The sequence below is a fragment of the Capricornis sumatraensis genome, chromosome 11 (assembly GCF_032405125.1).
Source record: "Capricornis sumatraensis isolate serow.1 chromosome 11, serow.2, whole genome shotgun sequence".
Taxonomy (NCBI): domain Eukaryota; kingdom Metazoa; phylum Chordata; class Mammalia; order Artiodactyla; family Bovidae; genus Capricornis; species Capricornis sumatraensis.
Window position 1 is genome coordinate 95,030,152 of NC_091079.1, and position 13,890 is coordinate 95,044,041.

The 13,890-nt window shown below is 38.7% G+C and overlaps 1 protein-coding gene across 3 annotated transcripts in view; it reads left to right on the top strand.

The window, feature by feature from the left end:
• The window catches only part of RMDN1 (regulator of microtubule dynamics 1), a 30,900-nt gene that overhangs the window by 15,567 nt on the left and 1,443 nt on the right, over positions 1–13,890 (top strand). For 2 of the 3 annotated variants that reach the window (XM_068983449.1, XM_068983450.1), the window contains exons 3-7: positions 452–548; positions 3,217–3,376; positions 8,541–8,596; positions 10,025–10,112; positions 11,304–11,334. In XM_068983449.1, the coding sequence (XP_068839550.1) occupies positions 452–548; positions 3,217–3,376; positions 8,541–8,596; positions 10,025–10,112; positions 11,304–11,334 (432 nt within the window). Of the gene's footprint in view, positions 1–451; positions 549–3,216; positions 3,377–5,362; positions 5,453–8,540; positions 8,597–10,024; positions 10,113–11,303; positions 11,335–13,890 lie in introns of all 3 variants that reach the window. The other variant, XM_068983447.1, reaches the window with a different exon arrangement.

Genomic DNA, 13,890 nt, shown 5'->3' on the forward strand with positions numbered 1-13,890 from the left:
AGCCTGGCGGGCTGCAGTCCCTGGGGTCTCAGAGTCGGACATGACTGAGCGCAGCACAGCAGCAGCAATAACAAAGGCTTTGTGTGGAAGGCAAGGGCGTCATGAATTCCTCACAGGGAGTTACTTTTTTCATTTTTTGAACTGTGTCATATTTAGTTAGTACTAGAGTAAGTTTTCTAATTTTTTATTTTTGAAGGTTTTAATAAATGAATATTAAGTAAGTAATATGAATATTAATATTCATTAAGTAAATGAATACTAAGTATTATGTGTAATAGCTTCATACTTATTTCTACTATACTTCACATTTTGATTGTTCAGAATTTCTGATCTTTATAGGTGATTTCTATATCTGATTTCTTTTGCTTCTGTGTAAAAGTGTTCTTGTGTCTTAGAATTATTGCCAACTGGCTTGAGAAGACTTACTTTATTTTGTCTTTTTTCTTTATAGTCTTCAAAATTGAAGAAGTCCTTGAACAAGCAGACTACTTATATGAAAGTGGAGAAACAGAAAAACTTTACCAGTTGCTAACCCAGTACAAGGAAAGGTGGGTTACGTATCATAGGCCAAGGTTTGCTGTTGACTGAACTTTTCTGTTATTTAATAATTAAAATATTCTTGGTGCTTGGAATTTTTATAGTTTTTAAAAGATTTTACTTCAAAGTAATATTTCTTAGAGTTTAATTAATAGTATTTTTTTTTCTTATGTTAAGTGACTCAAAAGTGCTACATATATTTCATTGATTTAGAAAAGGTGGTTCTACTTACTCATTCTAGGTAATGTTGACATTTTTTTCTTTTTGTTACTTTGCTTTGAATACAAAGTAGTCATTGAATAGACATTTATTGTCTTTATCTATGTTGTATATTTGTCATTTCTTCTGAGTTAATTTCTTATTGCTATAAGATTTGAATGAACTAGGATTTTTTGGTCACCTTTGAATAATACCTATGTATCCTTGTAAAGCACAGTCTCAGAAACTAAAAATACCTCCTGTTCCCATTTTTAATATTAGCATGCATGCTTAGTCCAGCACCTTAATGTGTACTCATTTCGTGGGGGAGAATGGAGATGGAATGAGGAGATTCAGCCCAATAAAATAAGTCAAATCAGGCTAAAGGGCATTTCCAGATCATTGATCCACCTCATCTACTGAACTAAAAATATTGAGCCATTTTCAACCAACTTTCTTAGGTTTCCCCAAACCAGTTTTCCCCAGAAGACCCATCAATTTCACTTCCTAAATATCTGTAGGATCCAACTTTCCTTTCCCTTCGTCCCCTCAGTAACTTGAGGTGGTTGGCTTGGCATTTTATGGTCACTTCAGTGATTGCAACGTAAGCTAAAGGTGGTGGTGGTTCTGTGGCTCACTCATGTCCGACTGTTGCTGACCCCATGGACCGTGGCCCGCCGGGCTCCTCTGTCCACGGGATTCTCCAGACAGGAACACTGGAGGGGGTTGCCATTCCCTCCTCCAGGGGGTCTTCCTGACCCAGAGGTGGAACCCAGGTCTGCTGCACTGCAGGCGGTTCTTTACCACTGGGCCGCCAGGGAGGCTGTCAGGAGGGTATTCTGTATTCACTGGATTATAGATACGCTATTGCTGCTTACCCTCCGTTTCTCTTTTTAATGATTGTCTCTTTAGATTTTACTTTGATTTACGTATTTAACTGTCTCTGGCTGAGCCGGGCCTTTATCGCTGCCTATGGGCTGTCTCTGGGCCTTCATCCCTGCATGCGGGCTGGCTCCGGGCCTTCATCGCTGCCCGTGGGCTGGCTCCGGGCCTGCATCCCTGCCCGTGGGCTGGCTCCAGGCCTTCATCGCTGCCCGTGGGCTGGCTCCAGGCCTGCATCCCTGCCCGTGGGCTGGCTCTAGGCCTTCATCGCTGCCCGTGGGCTGGCTCCGGGCCTTCATCCCTGCATGCGGGCTGGCTCCGGGCCTTCATCGCTGCCCGTGGGCTGGCTCCGGGCCTGCATCCCTGCATGCGGGCTGGCTCCGGGCCTTCATCGCTGCCCGTGGGCTGCTCTCTGGTCGCTGTGCACAGGCTGCTCTCTGTGGTGCCGCCTCCTGCTGAAGAGCATGGCCTCCAGGTGTGTGCACGTCGCTATGGCCCCCAGGTGTGTGCGCTCGCTGCTCCACGGCGTGTGGGATCTTCCTGAACCACTGATCAAATCCATGTGGCTTGCATCGGCAGGTGGATTCTTAGCCCCTGGACCACCAGGGCAGTCCCTACCTTTAGTTTCACTCAATTTTATGTGAATACTATTTTTGTTTTAAAATATAACTTAGTAGGTTGAAAGAGAAGCATTTAATAAAAGGAATTTTTATTAAAATGGCTTCCTAGGTGGCACAGTGGTAAAACATCCATCTGCTGATACAGGAGACACAAGAGACATGGGTTCAATCCCTGGGCAGGAAGATCCCCTGGAGGAGGAAATGGCAACCCACTCCAGTGTTCTCGCCTGGAAAATTCCATGGAGAGGACCCTGGCAGACTATAGTTCATGGGAGTGCAAAGAGTTGGACATGACTGAGCAACTGAGCATGCACACATGATTTGTTCTACTTATTAGACATTTCAGTCTTATATAATTTTATTTAAACAACAGTTCTTCAAGGAGTCCAGAGCCCTTGCTTTAAATATTCCATGCATCATGTTATGGGTGACATATTCAAAGATAGGATTTATTTTGAGATTACATTATATTTAATCATCATTCATTAACAAGTATTTATCATATATATTTTTGTATGCCAGGTACTATATTTAGAGCTATGGATACAGCATTTTGTTTTATAGTACATAACCTTGTCTATAAATTAATATATTTTATAGTACTGTCTGAACCAGTTAGTGAGTTGTCTGAAGCACAGTGCCACTGAACTCAAATGTCAAGTTATATATTGAATTTTGTAGGGAAACTGTTTAGAGAAGTCAAATATAAAGATATTTTCTAAGGAAATTAGTATTTTAGATATTACAGGTAACCTAATGTTTGTATATAATATTGGATATTTTGGAGGAAATTTTAGCACATATAGATTTGTGTGACAGAAAATAATAAATTTAACATCATGAATTGTGGATTTCGATATTATGTTGCTTGCTATATCCTCACTGACCTGAAAGACCATTTGTATTCATTAGTGATATGACCTTTAACCCTGAAAATGTGAGCTAAAATGGTTGTTGTTTTATATTCATTTCACATCAGTGAAGATGCAGAGTTACTGTGGCGTTTGGCACGGGCATCACGTGATGTAGCTCAGCTTCGTGGAACCTCGGAAGAGGAGAAAAAGTTCTTGGTATATGAAGCCCTAGAGTATGCGAAAAGGGCACTAGAGAAAAATGAATCCAGTTTTGCGGCCCATAAGGTGAGGTGCTTACAGTAATGAGACCATTAGCATGTATTGAAATGGACATTGGTCTATATTTATCTGTTATATGTAACTTACATAGGAAAGAAATAGCTCGCTTTTAAAGAAGTAGGGAAGAAATTTATTTTTATAAACTTTTTTTTCAAAAACAAGTAGTATTTTTTGTTGTGTTCTTGAACATCTACTCTAGCTTCATTAGTGTGCTTGATAAATTACTCATGTGAAGGCTTATTTTTAAACTGAAGCGTTAGTAGTTCCATCAGTTACCTCTGTCTCTAGTTCTAGTTGTAAAAACGTGGGACAGTTTTCATTTTCTCACATTTTCTTTCTGTCTCATGTGGGGATAGGAGTATGGCAGCTGGACAGCAGAGACCTAGTGTAACTTTTTACATGTGACTCCACGAGCTTCTGGATTTCCTGACTGGTTTAGAATAATCTTTTCAGTGGACACAGTGGGGAGGTCAAGGGACATTATTGATATTTTGGATCAGGACCTTACTCTACCTTGTTAGACTGTCCCCAGGGGAGCCCCCAAGTCATTGTGACAGCTGAATTCTGTCTTCACGCATTTGCAAATGCTCCCTTTAGGGGATGGTTCCATCTGCCCTGATTCCCACCACCACCGTTTCTTGTTTATATTAAGAATAAAACATACAGACCCTTTAAATTTGTTGAGACTTGTTTTACGGCCCAGAATATGGTCCATATTTGTAAAAGTTATTTTTGCACATGAAGGTGTATTTATCCAGCTGCTGTTGAGCGTATGTCACACATGTCATTCCGGTCAAGTTGTTTCACACATGGTAGTGGGTATGTGTTGATGCTGCTTTCTCTGTTCATCCCACTCTCTCCTTCCTACTCTGTGTCCATAAGTCTAATCTCTACATCCGCATCTCCATTCCTTCCCTGCAAATAGGTTCATCAATACCAGTTTCCTAGATTCTGTATATATGGGTTAATATACTGTATTTGCTTTTCTCTTTTGGACTTACTGCGCTCTGTATAACAGGTTTCAGGTTCATCCACCTCACTAGAACTGACTCAGATTTGTTCTTTTTTATGGTTGAGTAATATTCTATTGTATATCTGTACCATATATTTATCCATTCATCTGTCGATGGACATCTGGGTTGCTTCCATGTGCTAGCTGTTGTAAATAGTGCTACTGTGAACATTGGGATACATGTGTCCTTTTCAGTTATGGTTTCCTCAGGGTATATGCCCAGTAGTGGGATTGCTGGGTCATACAGTCATTTTATTCCTAGTTTTCAAGAAAGCGCCATACTGTTCTCCATAGTGGCTGTTATCAATTTACATTTCCACCAACAGTGCAAGAGGGTTCCCCTTTCCCCACACCCTCTCCAGCATTTATTGTTTGTAGACTTTTTGACGATGGCCATTCTGACTGGTGTGAGGTGATACACCTCACTGTAGTTTTGATTTGCACTTCTCGTCCTGAATCTGACTTTCCCCAGCACCTAGGTTTATGAAGCTTGGATATTTGGTTTCAGTTCTTAGAGAAGAAACTCAGATTGTCTCAGTTTGGGTTTGTTGTCCAGCTGTGGGCATGAGGACAAAGTCATGATTGACAAATATGGCCGTTATTACTATAGCAATGTGGCTGTGAAATAAACAGTTCCCAGAAAATAGGTTGATAAAATGAAATGATAATTATTGAATTGCACATTTTTCTAAATTTATATTCATAATTAAGTATAAATCATTATATCCCCATTGTGTTGCTAACTTTCTCAGAGATCCACTAACCTCTGTCTTACATTATAGTTCTCTATAAACATGTCCTAACTTAAGTTCCTTAAGGGCTGTGTCTGCTTCTTCTTTGTATATTCTAGTATATTTACTACAGGTTTTGTGCTCATCTTTTTGTTAAATGAGAATAACTACTGAGGAATTGCAACCTGGTATTGAGTGGGATATTATTGAATATTAGTATTCTTACACCTTTGTTTCTTCTGTTTTTAGTGGTATGCAATCTGTATTAGTGATGTTGGAGATTATGAAGGAATCAAGGCTAAAATTGCAAATGCCTACATTATCAAGGAGCATTTTGAGGTACTGATGGACTTGAAAAGTCGTTAGTTTTCAGAATAGACTTCTGTTTCACCTATTTCTTGCTGTATAGCAAACTACCTAAAGCTTAGTGGCCTAAAACAATTAGAGTTTATTTCTCAAAATTCTGTGGATTAACCGTGCACAGTGGTGCCTCCATTCTGCTCATTGTGGCTGAGGTCATTTAAAGGGCTCCCTTTGCCTGGACCCTCAGCTCGGACGGGAATGGACGAGATGCCCTCTCGGGGGTGGCGTTTCTCTCTACTTTTCTCCTCGTCATTCAGTGTTGCACACTTCTGTGTTGCATAGTCACTGCTTCCAAGAGCGAGCGTGCCAGGGGGAGAGTTCCACTGTGCAGACTTTCATCAAGCATGTTTGCATCACACTTAGTAATAACCTGTCGACCTAAACAAGTCATTTGGCCAAGACCAGAGAACGTGAGAGGGGGTTAAACAAAGTCCGGTGTGCCAGGAGGTATGGTCTCATCCAGCATTCTAATACAAGGGACATACCACTTGCAAAGGTAATAGTACTATATATGAGTATGATCTCTGTGTTTTAATATTTCCCCCAAAGTTCATTTATTTACTATAGTAAGCTCTTCCTTAGGTGCCAGAAATTCTCCAGGAATTTGTATATTTCATGTTGTGCTTACAGATTATTCTATTGTCCAGAAACAATCAACAAAAAAAACTGCAGCTAAAAACCCAGTGTATTTATCTTTTGATATTATAGACCATCTCAAAAATACAAATTAAGAGAAAGTGAGGAAACCAAACATATTTATCGTTACTGATTCAGTTCCTAGTTATCGTAGTGATAAGAGCAGAAAAGAGCATTGGACTAGGAGTCAGGAGACCTAGCTTCTTATTTGGGCATCGATAGTATATATATATACATGTATATATACACACACACACGTACACATATACATTGATATGTATATATTTTAATTTAGTAATATAGATTTTTCACATTTTAAGACCTTTGAAATCAGATTACATTATATATAATCAGCAGTGCTTTTTTCTTAGTGGTATATAAAATAATGATGTCATATCTTTTATGTTATCTTAGAGATTCAGTGAAATAGAATCTCAGTTGCATTAGATAAATCACTTAAATTATTTTGTGCCTTGGGATGTAGAAATACCTGACAAATAACTTCCAAGTGAATAATGAAATACTGCATACAATAAATTAGCATATACTTCAAAGAAACTGTGAAGAATATAGATTATTTAAAAATAAGCAATGTTTTTAAGTGTGTATATTAACTATATTTTTTAAATGACAGTGCTTAGTATTTACATAAAGATCATTTAAACTAATTCTATTTCACATTCCATTATTATATCTAAAGCCATAAGGAATTACTATCTTTGTATTGTTTTTGAAGAAACTTAAACTTACGACAGAAAGCATTATAAAAGAAAAGGTTTGCTTAAGTATAGCCCCTCTGAATACATCCCCAAAGTAAATTAAACTGTACTATTCCAAGGCATCAGTTGTATATGATGAATTAACTTCTTTCCTTTGCATCAAAAGGGACTAGCTCTGTACCATTCTTGGCAGAATGGAAAATGTATTAACTTGTATAATATTTTGTAGGGCTTAATTTTCTGGTGGAACTCTGATTTGGAAATGCTGCTTAGAATATGAGCTGTATATACTTTAAAATATATTCTGCTGTGTAAAGTACATCACTTTATTTATAGAAAAGTCAAAATTAGGTCAATGCTGATTCCTACCCATATTACTGGTAACAAAATTCCGCCAAGACATACGTGATTAGCCTTATTTAGCTATTCTTTCTCTCATTACTAACATTATGAGACTTACAAAAAAGTAAAAATAATGATGACTCTGATGATGGAAAATATTAGTGTTAAGCACCTCCTGTTAACTTTCTCATTTAATTTTTACCACAACCTTATAAGGCTTCCCTGGTGGCTCAGATGGTAAAACGTCTGCCTGCAGTGCGGCAGACCAGGGTTCGATCCCTGGGTTGGGAGGATCCCCTGGAGAAGGAAATGGCAACCCACTCCAGTTCTCTTGCTGGGAGAATTCCATGGACTGAGGAGCCTGGTAGGCTACAGTCCATGGGGTTGCAAAGAGTCGGACACGACTGAGCGACTTCACTTTATAAGTTAAGTGTACTGCTTTCCTGATTCTGTACAAGAGCAAACTCAGGCTTGGAAAGAATATAGAACTTGCTGGGGTCAAAAAGTTAGAGGTCACTGAGCTGTGATTACCCTATTTGGTCTGACTTCAGAGTTACTCTGATAACCAGTTACAGGTACTTAAAAATGTGTATTTCACACATTGTCAACTGAAAATGAAAATGTGTTTTTATAGAAAAGTGTAAGCTAGGAAGTCTTAAAAAGGGCTTTAAAAAAATATATTTAATAGGATTAACATTAATCTGTGAGATTTCCTTAGTGGTTTTCAACAAAATAATGAAAAATAGAGGAATAATTTTTTTAAAGTTGTTTCTGTAGTTTATGCCTTACATTAATTCATATAGGACTTCCACATAGTAAATAGAAATTAGGGAGACTATCAGTATATTTTATATTGTACATAATTATTCTATTAATGAATTCTGTGAATAAGCAGTATTTATTCTTTTGTTAAATATAGATGGGGAAGTTAAACCAAATTGGCACATAGGAAGAGACTTTCTAAAATTATGTATTTTGTTGTTCTAACAAAGAATAATTTTACTTAACAGTCATATAGGACTTGCCACAAAGAACTATTATTTCGTTTTCCTTTAATCTTGAAGATGTAACTGAGAGCGATATATTGTTATTTTCAAATTTGATTCATTTACAGATTTTGTTTTCTTTCCTCTTGCTACATCCTGCCATCAGTTTCTGAATCTTATAAAATAGTAACCTAAGTAATTAATAGTGTGCTGAAATAAATTTAGAGAGTCAAAAGGAAGAAAATTGGTGTTATCATAGAAAAATTGAAATTCTGGGTTGCAATTTTTTTTTAAAAAATCATAGGTTTTGTCAGCAAATATGGTGAAGTACTTATTGGTGTTTAGAAAACAAGTATGATTCATTTTCTCATTTCTTCTTAGAAAGCAATTGAACTGAACCCTAAAGACGCTACTTCAATTCACCTTATGGGTATTTGGTAAGAAAATTTCTTAATATTTCAGTGGTACTTACTATGATCTTATTTTGTAGTATATAAAAAAGTAAAATGTTTAAAATATTTGGGGGTCAAGAGTGTTTAATCCATTAGATTAACTTGCAGTTGTACTGGTTATTTAGTGTTTAGTATTTGGAAAAATTTAGAAAATACTAAATTTGATTGTGACTTTGTTAAACACTGATTCAGACTATTTAGAAACAGGTACTAAGACTAAAAAGGCATTGAAACTTCTCATTAACCCTTACATTCCCTTTTTTGGGAAAGATTCTTCTCATTTACCAGACTAAACGGAATTGGATTAAGCTAACTATACAGTAAGAATAGGATGGCCTCAGAGGGTCTTTGTATCTTCAAAGTGTGTCAAATACAGTGTGATTCATCTGAGGAATTTTAGTATCTTTCCATTTTTATGTAATCTCTGTTCAAAGTGCATCCTTATTTTGCTGGTATGAGCATACACCAGTGTGTTAAATGCTTACTGGTTTGAGAGTCTTAGGTTTACCACCATTTTCTTTACGTGTGATCTACAGAGCTGAGTATTTATTGTCTTCTATGAGGGGTGCAGTCGGAGAAGGAAACGGCAACCCACTCCAGTGTTCTTGCCTGGAGAATCCCAGGGATGGGGGAGCCTGGTGGGCTGCCGTCTACAGGGTTGCACAGAGTTGGACATGACTGAAGCGACTTAGCAGGAGCAGCAGCGTGAGCAGTGCAAAGTCCTGTATCAAACTCTCTTTAAAGAGAAGTAAATACCCTTTAGAAGAGAAGTAAGTACTGGATAAAGGACATGTTTAACAAAACACTGACTGAGTGAGAATTAATGGTAATTGAGGGACAATAATTCAGATGCTGGTGACCAAATATGAATGAACTACAGTTTCTTTCTCAAGGATTTCAGACCCTAATCAAAGGTTGAACACTTTTTTCCTCATTTCAGAAAGTTGTCGAGAGTTTTGATGTTACTTTTTTAAATTAACCTTTTAATATACCATGTTTTGTTATTTTTCTTGATTTTTTAAAAACTCCTCTGAGTTAGTTTTATGTAAAAAATTAGGGGTAATGATTCTATCTTATTTTATTATTGTAAGGAGTAGATGAGAGAATCACTCAGCTCAGCACTTTGTACAAAGTGAGTACTCAGTGGTGAACGATACACTGTAGTATCATTACTATTATAAATATTGCTTTCTGTTTACACCTAGTCACAAAATACACCATGATCGATGGAGCAGTATCAGTCAGTCTGTAAATAACTCAGTATACATATTAACCTACTGGATATTGCAAGAAGTATGAGCTGTTTAAATATACAGTAAAAGATTCCTTTTAGATATGTTACGATGCTTAGTTCTTTTTAAGAGAAAAAAGAAGGTGCAATTTGAATATATGTGTCATTTTCTTTCCCTATAGGTGTTACACATTTGCTGAAATGCCTTGGTATCAAAGAAGGATTGCTAAAGTGCTGTTTGCAACCCCACCTAGCTCCACCTATGAGGAGGTAGTGTGAGGTCCTTTGTTGGTTAGTCTGGTTTCTTAACCGCTGGGCCGCTGCGGTGTCCGCTCATCCGGAGCCCTGAGCAGTGAGGGCCGCCGGCACGTTCTGATGGCCCCGTGCGGCTCTTATCACAGAGGCCTAATGCTTAGGATCCGTGATGGTGAGTGTTTGTTTCCCCGTCAGGTGAATGGCTGATCATTCTGGTATATTGCAGCTAAAGAACCCCATGGCTAAAAGCTACCTTCATTTTCTGTTTGAAATCTGTAACATGAAAATTATAAAATAGAGCAGGAAACACACAGTTGCTTCTCAGTATATTTTAGGGCCACATTCTAGGCTTCCCTGGAGGCCCCGACGGCAGACATTCTGTAAGACAACAGGCGTCTTTCTGGGAATTAGAGCATGTTCATATTGATAGATACGAGGCCATTTCAGGGCACGTATTTTGGGTTTACTGATCACAAAATTTTCAGGGTAAGGAAGGAGACGGTTAAGAAACGTTTTCCCATGAGCTTGTATCAGTGTTTTCTGTGAAGCTGTAGTGTAGAATTTGACATAGAGTTGTGAAATATTTATTTTTATTGAAAAGAATGCATCTCACAAAAAAGACAGAATCATCTCTACTCTAACAAATTAGTTATGTATCTAAAAGATCAAGTGTCAGTTAATGTGCTATGAAAAGTTTTAAGTGGGACAAAAAGAAATTAGCAGCGACTTTCAGGTGGACATGAACCTCTTATGTAGGGATGTCCATTACAAAGGACTCTTACAGATGCATTGGCCCAACCTGCGTATCACTGTAAACACAGCTTTTGATTTTATCTAGTTTTTATTCATAAAGCCACTGTTCTGATTGAAGAAGGAAAATGTCAGAATAATCTGAGTTGCACATGATAATGATCTTTCCTCTCTTCATGTGATGCTGGTTCCAGTCCTTTCTGAGTAACAGTCAAGTTATTACTATAAATGGTCCACATGCTGTAATCTGTGTTCTGATGAGTTAATAGTGTTGTGTTCAGTTTTTCTATGTTAACTCTCACTGTTGGTGTATTGGCTGTTACTTAAGGGGATCATTATTTTAGGATGGTTTGATTTAATTCCTATATTTAATGTAGGAATAGATCTTTTGAACAATGCTTTTTCATTACTCTGTTTTAATCCTTCAATGTATCTGGGCTTTTGTGTTTTTGACAGGCCCTGGGCTACTTTCACAGGGCAGAGCAAGGTAACCTTTTTTATTTCATATGACTATATGAGTGTCAGACATGTAATAGTAATTTTTTAAACAAAATTATTTGTTCTGCTATACTTCATAAACTTCTTTTTGAGCTAGACACTGCCAGATAATTTTTCAATTATTTATTTGTTGATGGGTGCGGGGTCTTCGTTGCTTCTCTCTGGTTACAGCACGTAGGGGCTGCTCTGCCGTGGGCCTGGGCCTCTCGCTGTGGTGGCGTCTCGTGTGGCGCATGGGCTGAGTGGTCTCACGGCTTGTGGGGTCTTCCCGGACTAGGAGTAGAACGCGTGTCCCCTGTATTCCTGTCCACTGTACCATGAGGGAAGTCCTCAAATAATTTTTAAAAGTCCTTATTTAGTAACGATCACCTGAGAAATAGACTGTTAGTGAATTTAGAGCGGCAGTTCTCACGGTCCTTCATTTGATGTAACGCAGCCTTCCTTTTTGGGAGGAGGCTTTGACAGATTGACTCTTTATTTAAGATCGCACAGCTAATCAGAAGCATGTATTTATCTTCATTTAGAATTTTTATTTTTAACACCAAAGTAGAATTGACAGGTAACACTATTAGCTTCATGTGTACAGCATAACTTGATATTCAGACATCATGAAACGATCACAAAAGCAAGTCTAGTCAACACCTGTCACCTTACAGAGTTAAAAAAAACACTTTTTAAAGATCAACTGTCTTAGCAAATTTCAGATGGCATTTAAATGAGGACTCTCTGCTCTAAACCAGCTCAGTCTTTGTTCTGTTGCAGATAGCCTTTTGTGGTGAAGAGTTTTCTGTTACTCTTACTTTGAAGAAACAGCCAGCCTAGAAAACATCAGCCTATGTTTATCCTTTCTAACGGCAGAAACTAGAGACGTCAGAGACAGAAGCCTAATGTCCAGATACTCCCACCCCCCCTGAAAAAAACATCACCAATATATGTCTATAAAACCTAATGAGAAGAAGGTTAAAACAGTTTACTAAATTTGAGAGCCTACTCATATGGACTTGTTCAAATGTTTTCATAATAGCAAAGCATTTTTGAACCACATTTCTTCTAAAGAATTTTGTCTGAATGTTAACTCTGTTATGTGTTAATTCTGATTTACTGTTAATGACCTTCCATTGATATCCTCTCATGATGGTAGTTTTACGTACCACGGGTATGATGTGGGAATGCATTTTTCTCAAAGAAACTTATAATTACAAAGTTAAAAAAGCACCTTAAGAGACTTAAACATTTGGGTTGCTGAGAAGAACACGGTCATACTTTTGTGGAGCCAAATGACCCTTGGCAATTCCATCATCCTCCAGGCTTCACTGTACGGTCGCCTCCTCTCAGGGGCCTTTGCTTACGGCTGATGTTTGGTTTAGAAGCTCCTCCCATGCTTTTAGTGCCCTTTATTTTCCCCTTCATGGCCCTATCAGTCCACAGTATGACTGTTTCCCTGTCTGAAGCGAAATTCAGGGAGGACGGGACTGTCTTCTGCGCATGTGGTGCCCTCCTTGCCCAGCACAGAACGCTGGGCAGACTTGCCGAAGGGCGGCCTAAGCGGGGGCGGAGGGACGGAGTGCGTAACTCCGAGGGAGCCTTAGGCACATCAGCATGGCAGCTTACAAACATCTTCGGATTAAAGAAGTAAAACAAGTTTGGGTTAAGAAACAAATGTAGTTAATCATAAATTACATGCGGGAAAAATTCTGCTTTAAATATAGAAGGGTCCCAGGTTGTTAGGAGGAAACTGTAGAATTAATGCAGTAAGACGGTCCCGTGCTTTCCTTCATAGGCTGTTTGTTCACATTTTTGCTTCAGCCAAACGTATTCTCCTCTTCGATGTTAAAATTCTGTTCGGCCCCCAAGTCAGCCCAGGTGCAACCTCTTGGCTGCTTTTTTTGGTTCCCATAGAACTTTAAAATTTGTGCTCTGGTCAGAGCCGTCCCTTTATTCTGTTACATTCAGATGTGCTCCTGCTTGTCACTGCTTTTCATTATGAATTCCAAAAGAGCAGAGACTCCGTCTGTCCTTAGACACAGCCCACGGGCTTCCCTGGTGGCTCAGCAGTAAAGAATCTGCCTGGAATGCAGGAGACAGGGGTATTTGATCCCTGGGTCAGGAGGATCCCCTGGAGAAGGAAATGGCAGCCCACTGTAGTATTCTTGCCTGGAGAATCCGTGGACAGAGAAGCCTGGTGGGCTGCAGTCCTTGGGGTCACAGAGTCAGACGTGACTTGGCAACTGCACCACCACCAAACATAGCCCACATGCAATAAAAGCTGATCAGATGTTTGTACACACACACACACAGATAATCATCATGACTTCATTTACTCAGGCAGCAAGTGCATACTGAGTATAGTTCGAGGTGCTGCTCTAGGCACTTAGGATCCAGGGAGCAAAAGAGGGGGGCTTACTGTCTATCAGGACCCCCTCAGGGTTTCATCTATTAAATGGAGTACCAATTTTATAAAATTGCTGTGAAAATAAGAAATATGTGTAATATAAATGGCTAGCACAAAGTAGACACTCAAAAAATAGCAATTATCTCAAAATTT